Here is a 21,109-nt window from a genome sequence, read left to right on the forward strand (position 1 = left end):
CATTCACCATAGAAATCTGAAGTTATATGTAGTTTCTATTCAAAGTGAAAGCCACTACTGTACTAGTTGTATTTCTTGTTTGCACCAGTGATAACAGCACATGATAAAATAACATGAACTAAAACTTAAGTCTACCAAAAATTACTTTAACTAAAAAGGATCTGTTCTGGAACTGACTGAAATAACAATTCGAGGGAGTTTGAAATTTATTCAAATACTTAAAACTCCTTTATTTTTCTACTTTAAAAATTTACTAACTACAACACCAATAAGAAACTGTAGTAAAAACAACAGATCTGTCATTGCCATTTTAATAAAACAAGGACCTGTCAAAGTCACTTTATGTACAGTTTTTTCCACTTCACAAATTTTGCATTCTATCCATAAGGGAAAGAAATTGAGACTGTGTGCTACTGTGTATCGGCTGCAATAGTCACACCTCTTCTATTCAATCTGTAATGGGCTTTCAAAGTTTACCCAGTACTTACACAGATGCTTAAAACAATAAAGTTAGCTTTTTTAAAAAAAAAACATAAAATATTCAATGAGCCGGATTACAGGAATGCTTTACGTATAATTTTTTTATTTTCATGCAAAATAAAGGCACACTTAATAACACCCTTTCAATTTTGACTTACATGATTTAAATTCAACCCTTTATAACAATAGCTTAATATCTGATGTTACATTCATATTCAGAATGAACCAAGTGCAGCAACAGAATGCAGCAGACCTAAACCAAGGTGCTACAAAGCTGCTTCTACATCAAAAGACAGACAAGCGTCTGATAGAGTGATTTAATTGAACATATATTTACAGACATACAGCTATCCTAAAGAAAGACAGACAGATTTAGGAAAGCAGCTCTATCTGCAGAGGAAGGAAACAGCATGTTACAGACAGTCAATTATACATAGAACATTTGACAAACACCACAGAAAACAAACTCTATTCATTTACCAGCATACAAAACTTGGCATAAATCTTTTGGCAAATGAGTGCATAAAGGAAGTTTTGGGGCCTAAGCAGAATTTTAACTCAAAAAATAAATACTTGAAAATATAAGCAAAATCTAATACAATTATGTAAAATTTAAAAGTAAGAAAGAATGGAATTACAGTTCCACGTTAGTAATATGTCTATCCCTGATTCACAGTCTTGACTGAGGCTTTTAAAAGCAGGGGTGCATTAAACAAATGAGTAAATATCTCAGAATTATGACATGAGCTGCTCCCATATCACTTTATGAAAAGCTAGGAAATGACCATTATTTTCACTTAAAAGACAACTCGTTCTATCGATATTATGCCCTGGCGAGGTACTAATCAGATGCCTATCATACAGTACCCTGCTTATGTCAGCTGCTAAGACAGGAACTAAAAAGCAGAAGGAGTTCCCTGCATGCATTATGTGTACTGTTAGCAAAAGAGTGAGGTGTGCCCCAGTCCATCTGAGGCACAGCAAGTTGCATAACATCATTACCACTTTGCAAGGTCTGCCGTCCTCCAGCCAACACTCCACTAGGCAACATCCCTGTGGGAGTCAGGCCCTTGAGTGTCAGCACGCTTTCACTCTCCTCCCTAGAGAGAAAAGTAACAAATATAAGAAGCTCAGAGGTACAGCATTTGCCAGTGTGCACAGTGCACTGGGCTCCATCCCCAAAATTTCAAAAATCAAAAACTAACAAAATAAAAGTCTATCAATAAGTATTTACTTTAAAAGAGGAGCTATGGTTCAGATGTAGTCCATGCATATAATTTATTACATTCGTTGTTATTAACATACTTCTCTCAATTCCAAGAAACTTATTTTCCATATTCTAAACATTTCATTTAGGAGGGTAGACATACTATCACTGAAATATATATTGTTTTCCTGAAACCTCGCCTTCCTAAATTTTAACCCCAAGAAGGTTAAGTTGTACTATCATAAAACAAATACAGGATTCTATGGAGGAGAAAATTCACCAGGAATCGTATCCTCGTCTGAGTTTCAAGGTACAAATTTGGTGCTTTCATCACAAGATGAAATCTCAGTGGCAGACTGCCTGCTTCCTGGTTTAGGTCCCGTGTGAGTCCAGCACCACAATAAGAAAGAAAAGCAAGCAAATAACCCACCACCAGCTACAAGCCAATCTCTACTCCCCTCAACAGAACAGAAGCCTACACCTAGTTTCCACGAACAAAGAAAACCAGCTGCTTTAGGTAGCAACCAGAACAATGCTCACAAAATACAATGAGATCATTTTTGCAAACGATCAGGAAAATGCACCAGTACCTGAGAACAGAGAAGACTCTTGCCATCTTGCCAATTGCTCGGATCTTGTTTCTTATGATTTCTTTCCGGGCTGCAGCTGAACCTACTTTCAATGGAATAAATAGAAAAAAAGGCTCACATTTAGGGCACTCAGGCATTGTTTTATTATTCTACTAGCCTATCCCAGACTCATCTACATCAATACCAGTTCTCCTGCTACTAGCTCACATGGAGGAGACTAGATGAACTCATGCCAGAAAGTTTCTCAGTCCCTCAATGATTAGCCCAACAATAGTCAAATATTGGGGACTGATTAGAACAATTCGCAAATGTTAATTATCTTACACCACTAATCAGGAGAGGAATAAAATGGGGTAGGAGTAGGGTGATTTGAGCCCAACTTGGATTATAAACCAAAGGACAAAAAAAATAGAAACAATCCTATAGTTTTTAATTTTCATGGGAGCCTCTGGCATGCAGACTAAGACAAATGGAAGACTTCTGTTTATCACAAAAGCCTTTAACATGCACACTAGAAATATGTCGTATTATAAAAGAATAAGCTTCTTTACTAAGTTAATCTACAAAAAATGTACAAAGGTAACAATAATTACAAAGGTGATCACAAAGTAGGGACCACAAGCAGTATTTTAGAAACAATGAATATCTCTTAACTTCATGGACTAGCTGTCCTCTAAAATCATGCAAGCTTTAATAACCATAGCAAATACGAGATAAACAGTAAGAAAAGACTCCCTCAAAACACTGGCTAAAGAATACAACAAAGGAACCGGCTCCTTGGCTGGATGGACTCAAAGAATCACTCTTCCTTCCCTTGGTCTCCAGCAAGAACAATAACCTTAGTCCTGTTAGCACATATATAGCAACTAGAGTTACTCTGGACCAGAGTGTGTTTCCTCACACCTGTGCTTCAACAGGATGAAAACAAGCATATGGAAGCACCACTGTTGAGGAGAAGGTCAAGGAAAGGCCAAGAGGCTTTAGGGATGCAGAGGTCTGAACAATCAGAAGTCTTCTTGTAGGTGACAGCATTTCATTTAAAATCCAAAAGGACTACAAATACATGGAATTAAAACCTAAGATGATGACTAGACCTAACTAACAGGAAAACAGTCCACGTCCAAAGGATGAAAACAGCACGTATTAGAGAGCAGGACTCCAGTACCTGATTTGGTATTCTCTAAAGGATAATATAGAGTACTGAAGCTCCACGCCCTAAACTATGTGGTCATTACAGCATCAAAGACATGGTCTTCAGATTAACTAAAAAAGTTAAGTATCAAAGAAATAAAAATCTGAAGACATACTGGGTATACTTCCTTATTTTACAGACAAAAAACAAAAACAAAAACAAACAAAAAAAAAAAAAACAAAGAAAGAAAGAAAAAAAACCCCTGAGTTTATTAAATAAATCTTCCAAGGATAGAAAGTCTGAATTTCTTCTAATAAACTAATATATTTTATTTTTAAATTGGCAGAAATTTTAAAGTAGTTTGATTTGTATAAGGAGTGGTAGGTTAAGAAGAATGGCTATAACAATATACATTTGTCTTTTCAGCCTTAATTTATATATTTGTAAAACAAAATGACATGAGACTATACTGAATTCAAATTAAAAATGTTAAGGAATATAAACACGCTGTACAAATGAGGATTTAAAATCAGTCTACAAACACATCATGCATCATAGTAAAGAAGTTTGGGGAATAAGACAGTCACCCCTAATCATGCAGGGAGAAGTACAAAACATCACAAATAAGCAAAAGAATGAAATTTACAACAAGAGGAATGAAAGGAGGGAAAACTATTTCCATGCACAGAAAGACAGATGTCTTGGAATATGACTTCTAAAACATCAAATACTAACTCACATAAATGTCAGTCTAAATTTGCACAGGCCCAAAGACTCTAAAAACATTAGTCAATGAATGTGCCAACTTACATGGACATGAAGTAACTTATAAAGTCATATTTCAAAACAATGTTACTCTGTCTGGTCTGTACCTTTTTTATTGCCATATATGAGCCGTTCTTCAGATGGAGAGTCCAGAAAAAAGGAAGTGAATGATGGAGAAAAGGTGGTTGAGACAAATAAAAAGATAGAAATTTAACTTGGCAGTGGTACTGAAGGATGAATGTAGAAAGAAAGGGAGAAAAAATGAAGGCCCTCATATTTGAAATTTTGAAAAAAATGTAGTACTGTAGAATTGGTGAATAAAAGACAGATGCTATAGGGTAGAGCTCTAAAGCAAAGACTTCTTAAAAGATATGTGTCAGAGAGAAATTATGAGTAAGAGTGATTATAATTTTTGATGAACATAGACATAATTAGGGACAGAAAAAAACATGAAAACACATAAGACCAATAAAAGACTGTGCTAACAACCACATTTATAGCCATAACTCTAAGGAAATGTGCCACCCGTCAAAGTATGTTAAGTGAAAAGCGATGACACATAAGATACGAACTCAGGTGGCTCTTCAAGGATACCAACATATGCAAATCTATAGCAGGGACAGGAAATGTAGGTAACTTTTCTCAGTGAAAAGCCTCAACCACTCCCAGATAAAAAAAGTTGAGTCTCCCACATTCCATGACAAGATGACATGATTTCTTGAATCTGAATTGTAGAATGTTTGCATATATTCAAATTTAACAATGTGCTGTTTGTTACCATCCAATCTGGGAAACTGAGTGACATCTTTTTGCAAAAATAGTGACAGATTACTTCAAACCAAGTAAACAGCTTTAAGAGTAGCAGTAGAGGTGGTCTGAGGTTTCGGACCTTACACTCTAAAGCATGATTATACTACAGGAACTAGAGTTTAACTCAGTGACACTGTAACACATAGATTATGCATTTCTTTTCCAAAGCTGAAGACAAAAGATAAGTATCTGAAAGAAATGTATGCATTAAAGTCCTAGAAATTAGTGTTAAAAAATTTGTTCACGATTAACAGCTCTAAAAAGGAAGCTACACGTTTTTATGCAAAGTTTATGCAGATTTATCTTGGCAAAAACACAAACAAGCCATACAAACATTAAACAACAATGCGGGTACCAAAGACCATCAATAAGAGTCTTACCACCGTAACAGATCTCAAAGTGAACCTGTAAACCATACGCTTTGCTTCCTGTTACTGGGAAAGCTCTAATACTACTTTCTCCCTTCTACTACAGAAAAATTAACCCCTCATTCGACCTCCATAGCAAACCCCAATCTACCAAACTTTCTTTCTAAAGTCAAATTTCCTTCCATATCCATAAGATGGCTTAACGGAGGTAAGGAAGAGAGAGAAAAGATGGGAGTCATGCCATCATGTGAAAGGAAAGTAGAAAAGTGACAAAAAGGACAGGGCAAAAGGGACGAAGCATGGAAGCACGGGGATAGCGGACTTCCAATAGTTCTTTTCTGGATCCTGTGCTAGAATTTAGTGTCCATCCTAACACCTTTCACTCCCCTCCATTTTTTCAATGCATTCTCTCCCACACCACTCCCATTCCCCTATAGAAACTTGTGGACTCATATTTTTATATCTTCTTCAGAATTTCTGATACTAAAACTTGGCTGGTGAAAGGGTGAGAACAGGAGGAGTACTTGTGATGCCGACAATGAAGGGAGACCTACTTTTAGAATACAAAAGAGAACCCAGTTTATTTCCTATGGAAACAATGTCATAAATGGTGCAGAAAACTGTAAAAGTTACTTGAGACTAAAATGTCATCTTTTCTGAACTCTCAATTCATAAGTGAGAAGATCCAAAGGAGTTGGGTGCTTTTCCAAGACTACATAGCTATGAACGGAAAGTGAAAGATACTCCTAAACCATTATCTTTTTCATCAAGTAATACTGCCTCTTTAATAATTCAATTTAATTTGTCCCTGGAATGCAAGAATAATACAACAAATAAATAAACAGGCATAATTTATATCTTATGATGGATGAAACTTAAAATACAAGCTCTTTAAAAGGAATGTATATTCTAAAACTTCTATGCTTTAGGCAGTTGATAAATTATGTGTTCTTTTCCCTTATTTTGAACAGTTAATATAACCGTTTATATTTTCCTTGTTAAATCTTTAAAAGTCGATTATATTATCTTCATATAAATTACAGATACTCAAATCAAGTATTAAGTTAGCCTTAACTATAAAACCATTTTTCTTTTTATTACAAGACACTAGCCTATTACTGCTCCAACTTAATACGCTATTGGCAACACTAATAACAACAACGACAGGATATAATGGCCAGTTAGGGAATACCACCATCTAATGCAAATGACTTATTGTTAGAAGTTATATATAAAACACAAGTTAAATTACCATGTGAAAAAATGTCTACCAATCTTACTAGATATAAAACAAGCTTTTAAAATAATAATGAATTCCTGAATATGGACAAAGAAGATGTTAAATATAGCAGTTGAGTAGTATTGAGAATTAAAAAAAATATATACTAGTTTCAATTTAACCTTATGTCAAAAAAAATTAATTCTAACTGAAGTAATTAAAAATTCAGTGGAGTAAATTTCAGTAAATGTACTAATTATATAAGAAATCTTTAGTTTGAAAGTCAAACATTATTTTCAAAGTACTAGGCCTCATATAGTTAACATAAACCAATTAAAACACCCACTGAAAATTTCAGCAAATGTGACAAATTGCCAGAAAACTTAAGAAGATGAAAAGCATACAAGGCATGTGTCACTTCAATCGTCATCTCAACACTGTCTCAGCACTGCAGCATGAGGAGTGATTATTACACTCAAACTGGCAAGGGAAGCGTAAATCCAAAACTGTACATGACTTGCCTGAAGCCTCAGAGGCTCCCACAAGGAACTAGGATCTGAACCTAGTGATACAGTAGTACAGAAATTACAACTACTTATATTTTTAAGGGGAAAATAAGCTATGCATGATCAAATATTTCAAAATAGAAACTCAGGAGAAAAAAAAAGTTTCTTATCCAACCCCTCCCAAAAGGACTAACATAAATTTGCTGTTAGGTTATTAATGAAGGTACAGCAGTAAGAGAACATGGAAGATGGCACTGTCTATAAACAGAGGACCAGAAGCTCATGGTCATCAAGTACAGGGTGAGTTCTGAAGCCAGCCTGAAGTATGTGAGATGCTGTTTAAAATATTAAAAAAAAAAAAAAAGGTATGTAGGGGGAATAGAAAGGAGAAAAAAGGAACATATCTCCCTATTAAACCTTATTAACATGTGGAAAACAATTAGCACAACGAAGAATTTCCATGCTGACTACCATATAAACTTAGTACACTACAGAAAGTATACACAAAGCATAAGGAAAAGGAATGTAACAGTTTTCCAGTTTTTAAACTACTTTATTTTTATATTTACTCTGTTAAAATTTAAGTAGCTTTAAATTTTAAGTAAAAATTTCAAAACATAAACCCCAATAGTTTCTAATGGTATTCCTTTAAACATACTATACATATGTATTAGGCCCACAAGTTTGTTTGCTTATGTAAGAGCTAACAACTACATATAACCTTGTTTCTATAGAAAAAGAAAAATAAACTTCCAAAATCCATTCAGCAAGGAGTCTTTTAGAACATAAGTACCCAACAGTGAGAACACCCTACATTAATAAAGTGAACACAATAGCAGGAGGTCAGAGATGCTTCTGAGTAACCACGGACACTGTACTAAATGCCCTCTTCAAAAGTAATGTCTGTATTCATCAAGAACCACAACCTTTTAACTCTCCATTCTCTTGTTTCTATTCTTTCTTCCAAACTTCCCCTTTCCTAAAAGTCCCACACTACTACAAAAAGACACCTAAATTATTCTCAAAACTTAAAATATATATGTGTGTGTGTGTGTGTGTGTGTGTGCATGCGCGCGTATATACACTGAGGGGAGGGGGTAGGTGAATTCTCACTTATCAAATAGGACAGCCATGGGGAAGCAATGAATGTTTTTTGATACATAGTGTACTGAGACTCAGTACTACCGAGGTATCACTTCATAAACAGAAATAGTAAGATGAGTATCCATACCATCAAACTGGTCTTCCCCTTCTGTCATTAGTTCATCATCAGAGCAAATACTGAGAACATTTACCAACATCTCTGTGACTGTTCAGAAAGAAAAGAGAACATGTTAGATGCTGACATACGATCGCCCACATTTACGCACAGCAATAATTCAATATGATACCTCGTGACAGCAGGAATGAGGACATTTTAAACTTTAAGATGAAAGCAATTTAACAGATAAGAACTCTGAGAAGCTGAGATTAAGACACAGCAAATCCGCTAAGGAATGAGAGTTTCAATGAACAGCATCTGAGAGGCCCTATAGACTAGACTTCGTTTTCCATTTTATGAAGAATGACACCCATAAATAAGAGTTCACAGTTAACGCCAGTTATTTTTTTTAATATGGGTGTCAAAATAATTCAGCAGACATAGAATGGTTTTCAAAATTGCACATCTACTGAAAAGGAACAAGTCGGATCCCCTCCCTGCCCAAGTACACTAATATGAAAACTAACTCAGGATGGAACAAAAGTCGCTAAAACTATAAAATACTTAGGAAAAAATGGGAGGTAAATATTTATAAGTTAGGTAACAATTCTTAGGAACTAAATGAAATTTCATCAAAATCAGAAACCTCTGAAACAAGCCACAGAAGCATGTGCCAATGCTGTACTCAGCACGAAAGCAGTAGAACTGCTTCATCTCAGGTCTGGCTCTAGCTTGGGCAGCATAAGTTCAAGGCCAGCTAAGTCTACAGAACTGGTTCCAGGACAGCCAAGGCTACACAGAGAACCTTTGTTTTGGGGAAAGCAAACAAACAAACAAACAAACAAACAAACAAACAACAACAAAATGTAGGCAATATCCAGCTCCATTTTTTGACTTTTTTTTTTCAATGAAATTGCAAAGCGGTTCTGAAAACAGAGGTGCTGGGTCAGAACTCTAACCCTGTGCTCTGGAGGCTGAAGACCAGAGGATGGCCACGGGCCTCACTCTGTATCCCTGGGTGCTTCACGCCCACAATGTGGCTTTGACTCTGGCACGATACTTCCGCTTAGCACCCTGAATGCAGGCACGACAGGAACAAGCCCCATGCCCAGCTTTACTAAACTTCCGTGTTTTTTAAAGTTTTAAAAAACGTAATTTCACTATTATTGTGTATATGATACACGCAGGGGCTGGAAACATCTTACTGACACTACCGACCTTTTAAGATTTACTTTCTTATACTTTACAGGAGATCCACAGGAAAAATGTTCATAAATTATAGTATTCCCACACCTTACAAGAGATCATTGCTTGTTTGTTGGAGACAGGGTATTTTTGGAAGCCAAAGGTGTTGGTTCTTCCCTGAAGCTCCAGCTACAAGTAGATGTGAGCCACCTGACACAGGAGCTAGGAAATGAATCTGGGTCTTCTGGAAAAGCAGTTCATACTCTTAACGAATAAGCCCTCTATCCAGGTTCAAGGAACAGAGAGAATTGAATGTAACTCAGGCTGGCCTCACACTTCCTGCCTCTACTCTCTTACCCCCCCCCCCAGCTATGCTCATAAGAATGCTCTGTCACAGGCAGCTCAACATTTGAATTAGTGTAGCAAGAGAACTACCAAAGTCTGGCAAGATGGCTCTGTGGGTCAGGATGATGCTGCCAAGCCTGATGACCCAAGTTCTATCCCAAAGACCAACATGGTACAAGAAAACCAACTCTCACACATTTTCCTTTGGCCTCAACATATATGCATGACACATATGCACATGCACACGCACACCACACACGAAATGTAATTTTTAAGAAAATTCATAGAAAAGAGCTAAAGATCATCTGATCGCAATCAAATATAGGAATATAATCAGGGGGGTTGGGGATTTAGCTCAGTGGTAGAGCGCTTGCCTAGCATGCGCAAGGCCCTGAGTTCGGTCCCCAGCTCGGGGAGAAAAAAAAAAAAAAAGGAATATAAACAGTATCTACTACTCCATCCTCTCCTCACTTGTAGCAGACAAATAGAAGTCAGCTTAAATTTTCTCATCTCTCAACAAGTAGACAATATAAATTAACAGACTTATAAGCTGTGATCTCTATTTGTTTAAACACTCTTAACAGAAACATTAGATATTATGAAATAGTACAGGGAGGTAGAAGAATTATACAAATTAACCCCTTTCCTCTTTGCTTTATCCTGATCCCCATACTCCACCTTGGTTAAAGTAGCTGAGCTGCAATCTATCCCAGAGACGACACAGTGACCTGGATGGATTCTTAAATCCCCGTAGCTTGATGATGCTCTGAGTGAACTATTTCTCATATCCCAAAGACAGAAGGTTGGAAGTGTAGTGCATCCCTTTCACCTAAGCCCTTAACCAGCCTCTTCTCAAATGCTAACATGGGTAATTCTATCTCCACATAAACTGAACATCAGACCTACTGAGTAAACGAAGAGTAAAGGCAATCTACTGAAATTCTAACATAGCATATACAGTGTAACTATTAACTCAACTTTAGAACTGGAAATTGCCCTGCTGAAGAGACATATTTTATAACAAGGAAGAGGTGTGAAAAAACTAGAGGGGATATAGAACAAAATGTTTTGTAAGTCTATCTGTATTCTCACGCTGTCAACTTGACACATATGAAATCTGATGCACTGCCCTGTTTAAAAAGAAAGAAAAAAAGGGAAGGAGAGAAAGAATGAACACTATTATGAAAAAGGCAACAAAAACCTAAGACTTCTATACAACTAGGAAAAAATATCTTAAACAGCATTTATTATCTCTTTAAAAGCCCAATGATAACATCTCAAAGGTAAAAGTTCTAATGGTTATTTCTCGATGCTGTCAGAAAGCATCATTTCTTTAAAAAAAAAAAAAAGCCTATTTTTTGACATAAGAGAATTGTTAGGTGAGAAGAACCTGGATTTCTCTCCTCCAGTGAGAATGCTGCCTAAATGACAGCTACTAAGTTCCCCCATAAGCTGCTATGAAATCCCCACAAATGGAATTAGAATACAGAGGTGCCCATTCTAAAGAAAAGCTCACCCTCCATGAAGACTACATGTAACTCAAAATGAAGGAAAATCCAACAGCTGAAGACAACATCAGACTATTTATAAATCCTCTCCTGGTCCCCCAGCCATCCTCACTCATGGGGACTGTAAGCATCAAACCAAAATATCTTTGAAGATGCCATGTCCACACCCACAGACACAGACACAAGTACAGCTGTAAGCGCAGTGAAACCAGGCTTCAATTTCCTCTAGCAAGTATGTATCTGTGATAGTAACCTAGAGTAAATCTAAAAGAAATCGTTATTTTATAAACCAAAAACAAAACTCATACCTTTTTCTCCAACAAATGGTAAAGACCATGTAAAGACATCCATAAAATTGGGCAACCAGTAAGGATGTGGAGAACAGTTAAACTGGCGGATGTTCATCACATTGTTCTCATACTTTAGTACAGCAGCTGCAAGGGAGGCCGAACATCAGTATAACAAACTATCCTGAGCCTGAAGAGCAGCAAACACATAAAACACAGCAACTGTTTATGAGGACGGAGATATAGAGACAAGTAGGATCCAGGTTAGATAGTGGGAAACAGGAATGAATTCTTTTTGCAATGACACACATTATTTTTGTTGTAGACTGGGTCTCACTTATAGCCCTGGCTGTCCTGAACTCACTGTAGACTAGGTCACCCTCAAACTCATAGAGATCACTTGCCTAGGCCTCCTGCATGCTGAGAGTAAAGATATGTGCCACCATGCCCAGTTTAAAATATCTAAACATAAAATGTTTAATAATTATTAATAAAATTTTCAGATTCCGGGCTGGAGAGATGGCTCGCGGTTAAGAGCATCCGACTGCTCTTCCAGAGGTCCTGAGTTCAAATCCCAGCAACCACATGGTGGCTTACAACCATCTGTAATGAGATCTGATGCCCTCTTCTGGTGTATCTGAAGACAGCTACAGTGTACTTATATATAATAAATGAATAAATCTTTGAAAAAAAAATTTTCAGATTCCTTTCAGAATGCTTGTTTTACTTTATAATCCAATGATGAACATATATTGTTACTAAATGCAAAATTGTGAATATCAATTTTTATGGAAAACACAAAATGGCAATGGGCAATTTTCTAGTTTTTTTAAAGCTCAGAAAGTTGAGAAATTAAAGAAGATCCTTTTAACTGCAGGCAATCTAATAAGAACAGCTAAACTCAATAAAGCAAATAAAAAAACCTCACCAACTTAGAATTGTGAGTGTATAAATGTGTTTCTTATGTTTAGTATACGAAGTCAGATGAACTATTTCAAAGGAGTATTTTACCTCATTTATGAAAAAATAATTTATTAAAATAACAGAAGAGAATAATACTATAACTAAACAATCCGAGAATACACATTCACCTCAATTTTAGCTATATCTCTAGTGTCCCAGTACAATGGGAGGACCATAACCTACCTGTTTCAGGTACTGGTTATACTATGTTATGGAACACAGGATTAGAAGGGATATATTCAAAACTGAATATACTAGCTATGCAGCTCATTACCATTTAACTCATCTGTTCATTTATAAGATGAAATAAAAATGTCTACCCTGTCTATCTGTTAGAAGATAAAGATCAGAGAATGTGTTCTATATGAAACCATTAAAAAAGTGTAAAATATTTTATAAATATGTGATTTATTTTTCAACGTAGAAATAAAAGTTTCGTCTGCCTCGTAATTCTGAGATTTCCACTCATGATTAATTTGCCTAGTGCTTTGGATCTCAGCTGGATTAATATGCATGGCCCGGAAGTATAGCCACAAAGGCCTGTTCACCTCGTGATCAGTGGATTATCCTCCTCTCCCTCTTATCTTAACAAAAAGCACGGAAATGGAGACACTGAATCCAACATGCGATTCCAGTCAGCACGGAACCAAAGGCAGCCCTCTCTGTGCTATCACCTATACCTCACCCACATGAGACAAAGACATCTTAAGGACAGTCTCGGAAATCAGGGGCTCATACCAACCTTTGAAACTTTTTATTTAAAGGAGAAAAGAAAAAAATACAAAATCAGGAAACTGCCTTTTGTGTGAGAATGAAACATCACAAATATGCCCATTCTATATAAACACTCAAATCATTAACATCATTTATGCACAAATCATTTGATTCTGACAGAGCATTTAGTGGTTTGAGTCTCAGTTTTAAAAATTAAAAATAAAAACTGATTTCGTTAGCCTCCTAAGTCAAAGTGACAAAGGATAAGCAGTAAGACAGCAATCAACCTAGCAGTGGACACTTGCTCCTTTGCCATTAAGAGAAAACACGCCTGAAGAGTTCGGGCACTAGCAGACGGATGGACCAATCAATTTTGATCTTGATAACCTTAGAAATGGTTCTTTTAAAAAAAATGAAGCCATATTTCATTGAGTATTTATATGTTCTTACAGCATATCCTAGATGAAAATGATCTAGTGTGCTGTTTAATCCCAGACTAATATTTGAACCTGTTAACTCTCATCTACCATCATCAAAAACTTGTTCAAATAGGACCCACATTTAGCAATGACCTCATTATCTTTCTGTGCACTTTTTAATATCTTTAACTTCTGTTTTTCACTCTTGGCACATCTAATCTAGTCTGACCCTGAAGCTATGATTTCAACTGAATTCTGGACATGCCCAGACAGAACAGAAGCCAGCCTCTTAATTTCCTTCTCTGAAGATGTGAACTACGTAAAGCCCATCCCATCTTCCATGTCCCTGGAACATGTTTAACTAGATTACAAACCCGAAGCATTTTCAATCAGTAAATTATGTTCAGAATAAAATGAAATCCAATCTTTATAGTCAGATCAAATTAGGAGAAAGGGGAGAGGGGAAAAATAGATGCCTAGAATAGGAGGTAAAGAAGAAGGGTATAAGGAAAAGGTTAAAAGCAAATAAAAGAGAGAGAGAGCTATCTCTAAAAGTAGACCAAAGTGGATTATTTAAAAAGATAAAACAAACAAACAAACAAACAAACAACCCTCAAATCTTGCAGAAGTAATTTAAAGTAATTTAAAGTAATACTAAAAGATAGAAGAAAAAGAAGGGGAAAAAGCAAGAAGAAAACCTGTGCTGGTGAACATAAAACAAACAGCATGATAAAGGAACCGAGCAGACGCTGCAAATGAGACGGTGAGCAGCGACTACAGACATGACAACGTTCTGGGACACAGAAGATTTAAGAGAGGGGCTCAGGAAACTCATCAGCGGCAGTGCTTAACTCGAAATCATCCATGGCTGTGCTTAACGCAGCACGTTTAGAAACAGCTTTAGGAGCAGCAAGCGGTAGAGCAGGCTGCATACTACTTGAGTTCATGTTTTGAGTTTTATTTCTTTTTCTCTCCCCTCCCTTATATCTTAGGTTTTCTATAAGATTTGGACAGTTTCACACAATGCCCCATATTATTTTTAAAGTAAATTAAAAGGCTAAGTTGTCTATACAGGTTTTTTTTATCAACAACATCTTACCTTTATTATTGTAGACATCTAAGTAATTAGGTGCCGAAAAAATTGTTATTAATGAAGGAAACCCTGTAGTTTGACTTTTTCTGTACATTCTATAGCTGCAAAACAAATAGCTTAATATGCATCGTAAAGCATCAATCATAAGTACCAAGTTTGATTTGTATTTAAGTGTAATTTTGGGCTAGGGAAACAGAATTCTTACCCTGCATCTTGAGCTTCATGAGCTCTAATAATCGATAACAAATTATTGTTTTGCAAAAATTCACACACTGCTGGATAGCTGTAGGGGAAAAGAGTAAATTAAGTAAAGCACTTCTTTTCATATGAAAACTATAAACTTGTTATATAACAAAATGTGATTAATCTTGGATGCTTTTCCTTACTTATAAAAATAAGAACATCCTCGAACCGTATTATGACTAAAATGTTCTTGTGATTTTTCATTTCCAAAGTCTTCAGAAGGATCAGACCACAGCAAGTCACACATTGGTCCAAATGCAGGTGGCTCTTTAAATCTATCTAACTGTGAAGTAAAAGACATAAAGAAATAACTTATCAAGTACAGACAAAATGCACATAGGAAAGTAGTCCCAACTTTGAGTACAGTCTGTACTACACTGTTCTAAATGATCAGGATCTAGTTCCTTGAAGCAGTCTATTAACTAGCATATAAATTTTTATCGTAATCTAATCTTATAAGTGAAAATAAATTTGATGAATTTAAAGACTCTCTAATCAAAAATATCATTAACAGGAACAACTTCAGAAGCTGGTTTATACTCACTCTCCTAATATCATCCAGTGTGTGTATCTCTGGTGAAAGTCCACCATGAACACAAAGAAATTGTTGGTTTAGAAGTGCAGCAAGGGGCAAGCTGTCAAAAGCCTCCATACAAGCTTCATAGACCCTTTCTGAATATTTAATTTTACCTAGAAAGAGAGAAATATTAGCAATGGAAAATCCTTAGCTATTTTAAATTTGTTTTTACATTTATTTAGTTGTACATGTATGTGTATATACATATTGTCACACATGTCATGTGTTCTTGTCAAAGAACAATTTTCAAGATTCAATTCTCTCTTTCTTCAACATGGGTTTGAACTCTCAAACGCAGATTATCAGGCTTGGTGGCAAGTGTCTTTATCTGCTGAGCCATCTCACAAGCCCAGTTCTTCTTTATACACCAATGCAGCATTTTTCTTATTCTCTTCATAATACTCTATACTTTTTTTTTCTTTTTTAGTGAGCTTTGAATAGCTGGTTTCACTGTTATAGGAAAATCTTCTAAACTGGCTACTGAAGCCAAAGCAAGGAGACACAGAAAACACCAGAGTTGCAGCAGTCATCAGTTAGTCATTAGTTGATAATGGGTGACTGCAATGGAGGACTGGAGAAACAGCTCAGAGATTAACAGCACTGACTGTTCTTGCAGAGAACCAGAGTTCAATTCCAAGCATCCACATTATAGCTCAAAACTATCTGCGACTCATGTTCCAGGGGATCCTCTGACCTCCACATACACATGTGGTGCATATACATTCAGGCAAAAATACTCATATGTGAAAAGTAAGACTAAGTATTTTTTTAAATCTGTTATGGAAAAATTATATTACCACCACCCCTTTGGTCTTGGTTTTCTTTACTAGAAACCATTAACATTAAAACTATACTTGCTTTACAAATTATCACATCACTTAAAAAAAAAAAAAACAAAAACCCGATCTACTCATAGCTACATCTATAAAATTTAATACAAAATAGACTTGAAAGACCTTAACAATTTTTTTCTCAAAAGTATACATTGGTGGTCATGGAATATGTTTTTAAGTGTTGTACTGTAAAGTCTTCATATTTCTTACTACCCATGTCATCCCAAAGGAAAACCAAGGAACTGGAAATATTTCCCCTAAAAGTACTTACATTCCTGCTTAAAGGTAAAATACTCAGTGAGGTGTCTGCATTCATGGTTGCCTCTCAGAAGGAATAATGTGCTTGGGTATAGAATCTTCAAGACCCATAAATACAAGACACACTGAAAAAAAGAGAAAAGAGTTTCCAGTGAACTTCCTTTATATTTAACTAAGCCAATCTTTGCTTTTTATCTTCTAACTATGTTATCCTTACAAATTCTATTACTCTTTATTATTACTCTTTATTCCTTAATAAACATAAGCTTCATGAAATCAGACTTCTGACTCTTCTAGAAAAGTTATCTAGCAAACAGAAGAGTAATGAATACTTGCTGAATCAATAAATTAATCTACTTAATTACTTTACATTTACAGATCACTTAATATAGCTTAGCAAAAGGGCTTTTTTCCTTAAGTACATTAGTAAAGATAATAATGCAAAAATTAATAATAGCAGCTCATATCTACAGAGTAACTACATATGTCAGCACTAGACTGCCTTAGAACTTTTCACTAACAAAAAATGTTTCTTTTATTCCTCAAACTGAAGTATTTACTAGCATTCCCACTTTATCTTAGCCAAAAGGCCAAAAAGCAATTATCATATTATCTCTATTTTATATCTAGAGAAACTAAAACAGTAAGCAAAGTAACCTGTCCCAGTCACAAAGCTCCTAAGAATAAAGACAGGTTTGCTCTCTCCATCCTTCATCTTAAACACTGTGGCACACTAAACACAAAGGCCATGTTCCATGTCTGCTTTGCTGTCTGCAGATGATTCCTTACATAAGGCAGGTATTTATAATCTAATCCAGAGGTTCTCAACCTAAGGGTCATGTCGCTTTGGGGATCAAATGACCCTTTCACAGGGGTAGCCTAAGACCATCAGAAATCACAGATCTTTACATTATGATTTATAACAGTAGCAAAATATAGATACAAAGCAGCAATAAAATTAATTTTATTTTGGGAGCCATAACAACATGAAGAACTATATTAAAGGGTCACAACATTAAGAAGGTTGAGAACCACTGATATAATTCAATTTCAAGAAAATTCAACTTTTATAATTTAAAGACAATGAAACGGACAGCATTTTGTATACATAGATTTCTCTAGATTTAATATAAAAAGACTAACATTATTTTAAGGAAAAAAGTGCTATTTCATGTAGAAATAAATGTTTACATAATACGAAAAGAAAAATTACTAACCAAGTCCATTGATAGGCGTTAACTATTTAGACCTTAGTCTTATTTTTTTTTTAAAAAAGTAATAAAACTAATATCTACTAAAACTAAACTGTACTTGTTTTTGATATTTTAACTTTTTTGTAATAGTAAAACTACTATTAACTGAGCTACAATTTTTCTTTTTCTTTTCTTTTCAGAGCTGAGAACCGAACCCAGGGCCTAGCGCTTACTAGGCAAGCGCTCTACCACTGAGCTAAATCCCCAACCCCTACAAAATAATTTTAAATGAGTACATCTACACCAATGTGCTTAATATCTTTTTTTCTTTTTTTTTTCGGAGCTGGGGACCGAACCCAGGGCCTTGCGCTTGCTAGGCAAGTGCTCTACCACTGAGCTAAATCCCCAACCCCACCAATGTGCTTAATAACAACTAAGTTTTACCTTTTGATTTCGTCATTACACTAAATTCTTTATTAGGTAGGACCATTTTCTAATTGTTCTTAAAACCATGAGGTAATTCAGAAAAGATTAAAGGGTTTAATAATAAAATTATGACTGGGAATAACAACAGACTAGGATAATAATAGTCCGAAGGGAAGGAATGGACACATCCCCAAAGTCCTTACTGAGAAGTAGAGTACACTAAAAAAATCTTTACAAGTGGATACAGGTAACACTAAGCGGAACGGAGGTTTGCTGGATAGGAAGGCCTCAGTACCCATTAGGACATAGGATAAAAGCAGAAGCGTAGGTCAGACTGCTTGACTCGACCCTTGGGTTCCTTGTGCACTGAAGGATAAACAGCAGTACTTCCCTCACCACACTGCTGTGAGGACTAAACTAACCAGTATCTTCTAATGCTTAGACCTCATCACAATGTTGTGATGACTAAACTAACCAGTATCTGCTAATGCTTAAACTGGAATATATTACATGTGTAACATAAATTATATACTGACAGAGATTTGACTAAGTAAGTGTACTTAAAAATCTGTCCTACAGAAATAATAGGGTAAATACACAAAAATGTAGGACTACAATATCCCAATAAGGTATCTTTGTAATGAGGGGGAAAAAAAGACTTAGAACTTCTAAGTGTATAACAAGTTATTGCTTGTCACTCAGTGGAAGACAGGGATGCTATTAAACAGCTTTAGATTTGTATTTACCAGTTGTAAAGACATTACGGTGTATAGACATTACGGTGTATAGACATTACGGTGTATAGACATTATGTGATGACCAGACAGAGGCAAATGTCTTCATATGGTCCCATTTTTCATTTAAAACAGAAGAGATACATGTTAGAAAATACCGGCCATTCCATATTTTTCATACTTCATACAATTAAAAAGGAAAGGAACAAAAAGAATCACTGAATTAAGTGACAAACAATAGGTCATTTTAATGCCTCTTAAGTTTAAAAAAATTAAGTTTCAGATATTATTAGGTCTTAATACCATCATGATGAGATAGATCTAGGGTTTAAGCAACAAAAAAATCATAAGGTACTTCATTTAAAACTTAAAGAGAATATCATGTTTCTCACGGTTTAATGCCCTTAGTGGCAAGGAAGGCAAAGAAAGAAATAACCATCGTTAGTGCATAAGCCATGAGATAACAAGAAAATAAAGATCTCGGTCTGCTCATTTCCACTGGGAAAGAAACAATTATAACTATAAGAAATAACACAAATAAAACTGTTGGATGGTCTGACAAAGGAATGAGTAATGGCTTTTCCTACATATTTCAGAATATACAGAGGTATTAAAAAGAACCCAATACAAGTATTTTTAGAAACTTACTGTACTAGGAATTAATAGAAATAATCTATATTAACAACAGCAAATCAAATGACAGTATATGATTATTACCTCTATACTAAAATAACCTCTGTCCACATAATCACCAAGAAAAAGGTATCGTGTATTAGCAGGTGATCCTCCTACTTCAAAAAGTTTCATCAGATCAAAAAATTGGCCATGGATGTCACCACACACTGAAACAAGAAGATTATTAGATATGAAAAAAAGTCTCTAAATTAACAAATATTACGTAAACTCTAAGTGCTGTAACATGAGACAGTACAAATGCTATCTGAAGAGTGGCCTGTGAAGAACCATCATAGGGAGAATATCTAACCAAACACTCATATGCTCAAGATCTAAAGCAAGATGTAACAGAAGTAACGAGGTTTGTGACAGTAATAGATTTTTCCTCTAAATTTATAAATCTCCTCTTTTAGAAGCTAAGGATAACAAGATTATAATGCTGGCAATAAACCCCACTTTAACTCAGTATTTTTTAATGACCGTCAAATGATCACCAGAGGTATCTAATACCATTTGGCACGGGTAATTAAGAGCAAAGGAAGGTGTTGGTCAAACTCAAGTATGGCCAATACAACTGATGAAACCTTCATAAAAACATATTAGACTAGTTTTGTGTAAATACAGAAATTTGTAAAATCAAGACAATGTCCATATAGTATTAATCAGTAACTCTGTGATTGAAAGGGACACAGCTTTCTCTCCAATCGACCAAACACTGGTGTAATAATATCCAAACCAAAAGCAAGCTTACCTGTAATTGGAGCTTCTACTTCTATCATGGTTTTCTCCCGCCTAAGTATGGCAGCACCCTCATTGATAATTCTTAGTGCAATTTCTTCATCTACCCGACCTTCTTTTACCAGATGGTTCTTCAGAACATCAACCCTGGGTATCCCATCCATATCAAACACTTCTTCAGATGTCAACCGGTGAGTTGGGGGAAAAGGAACGGCTGCATTTTTTTTTTTTTAAAGAACATAAAATAGGGAACAATATATTAACACAGAAACTAATAATTGGATTTTGATAAATAAAACTGAATAAATTTTTTAAAAATAGATTTGAAAAGCACCAGCAAGGTTTTTTTCTTCTTCTTCATTTAATGGATACAAGTGTTAATTTAAACAAAATTTTTCTAAAGGAATAATCAAATTATTTTTTGTAATTTTGAGATGAAACCCAGTCATCCTACATGTTAAAAGTGTTCTTGTGTAAGTGTGAGCAGCCACTCGTGCATTCCCCATCCCCCAATACACACACACACACACACACACACACACGAAAATAAAAAAAAGTATTTCTTAAGAGTCTTGTTCTAGGGTGTTGAGGTAGGAGTGAGTGGGTGGGTGGGGGAGGAGCCTGATAGAAGCAGGGAGGA

General features: G+C 35.5%; 1 protein-coding gene across 2 annotated transcripts in view; it reads right to left on the minus strand.

Moving 5' to 3' along the window:
• Positions 1 to 21,109, minus strand: part of Ppp3cb (protein phosphatase 3 catalytic subunit beta) — a 44,891-nt gene that overhangs the window by 7,031 nt on the left and 16,751 nt on the right. The window contains exons 2-12 of one of the 2 annotated variants that reach the window (XM_032917444.1): positions 20,483 to 20,683; positions 19,774 to 19,898; positions 16,717 to 16,828; positions 15,580 to 15,725; positions 15,179 to 15,318; positions 14,998 to 15,075; positions 14,799 to 14,893; positions 11,625 to 11,750; positions 8,309 to 8,386; positions 2,278 to 2,362; positions 1,483 to 1,580 (exon numbers count right to left, since the gene is read on the minus strand). In XM_032917444.1, the coding sequence (XP_032773335.1) occupies positions 1,483 to 1,580; positions 2,278 to 2,362; positions 8,309 to 8,386; positions 11,625 to 11,750; positions 14,799 to 14,893; positions 14,998 to 15,075; positions 15,179 to 15,318; positions 15,580 to 15,725; positions 16,717 to 16,828; positions 19,774 to 19,898; positions 20,483 to 20,683 (1,284 nt within the window). The remainder of the gene's footprint in view (positions 1 to 1,482; positions 1,581 to 2,277; positions 2,363 to 8,308; positions 8,387 to 11,624; positions 11,751 to 14,798; positions 14,894 to 14,997; positions 15,076 to 15,178; positions 15,319 to 15,579; positions 15,726 to 16,716; positions 16,829 to 19,773; positions 19,899 to 20,482; positions 20,684 to 21,109) is intronic. The other variant, XM_032917445.1, reaches the window with a different exon arrangement.

Source organism: Rattus rattus, chromosome 12 (assembly GCF_011064425.1).
Source record: "Rattus rattus isolate New Zealand chromosome 12, Rrattus_CSIRO_v1, whole genome shotgun sequence".
Classification (NCBI taxonomy): domain Eukaryota; kingdom Metazoa; phylum Chordata; class Mammalia; order Rodentia; family Muridae; genus Rattus; species Rattus rattus.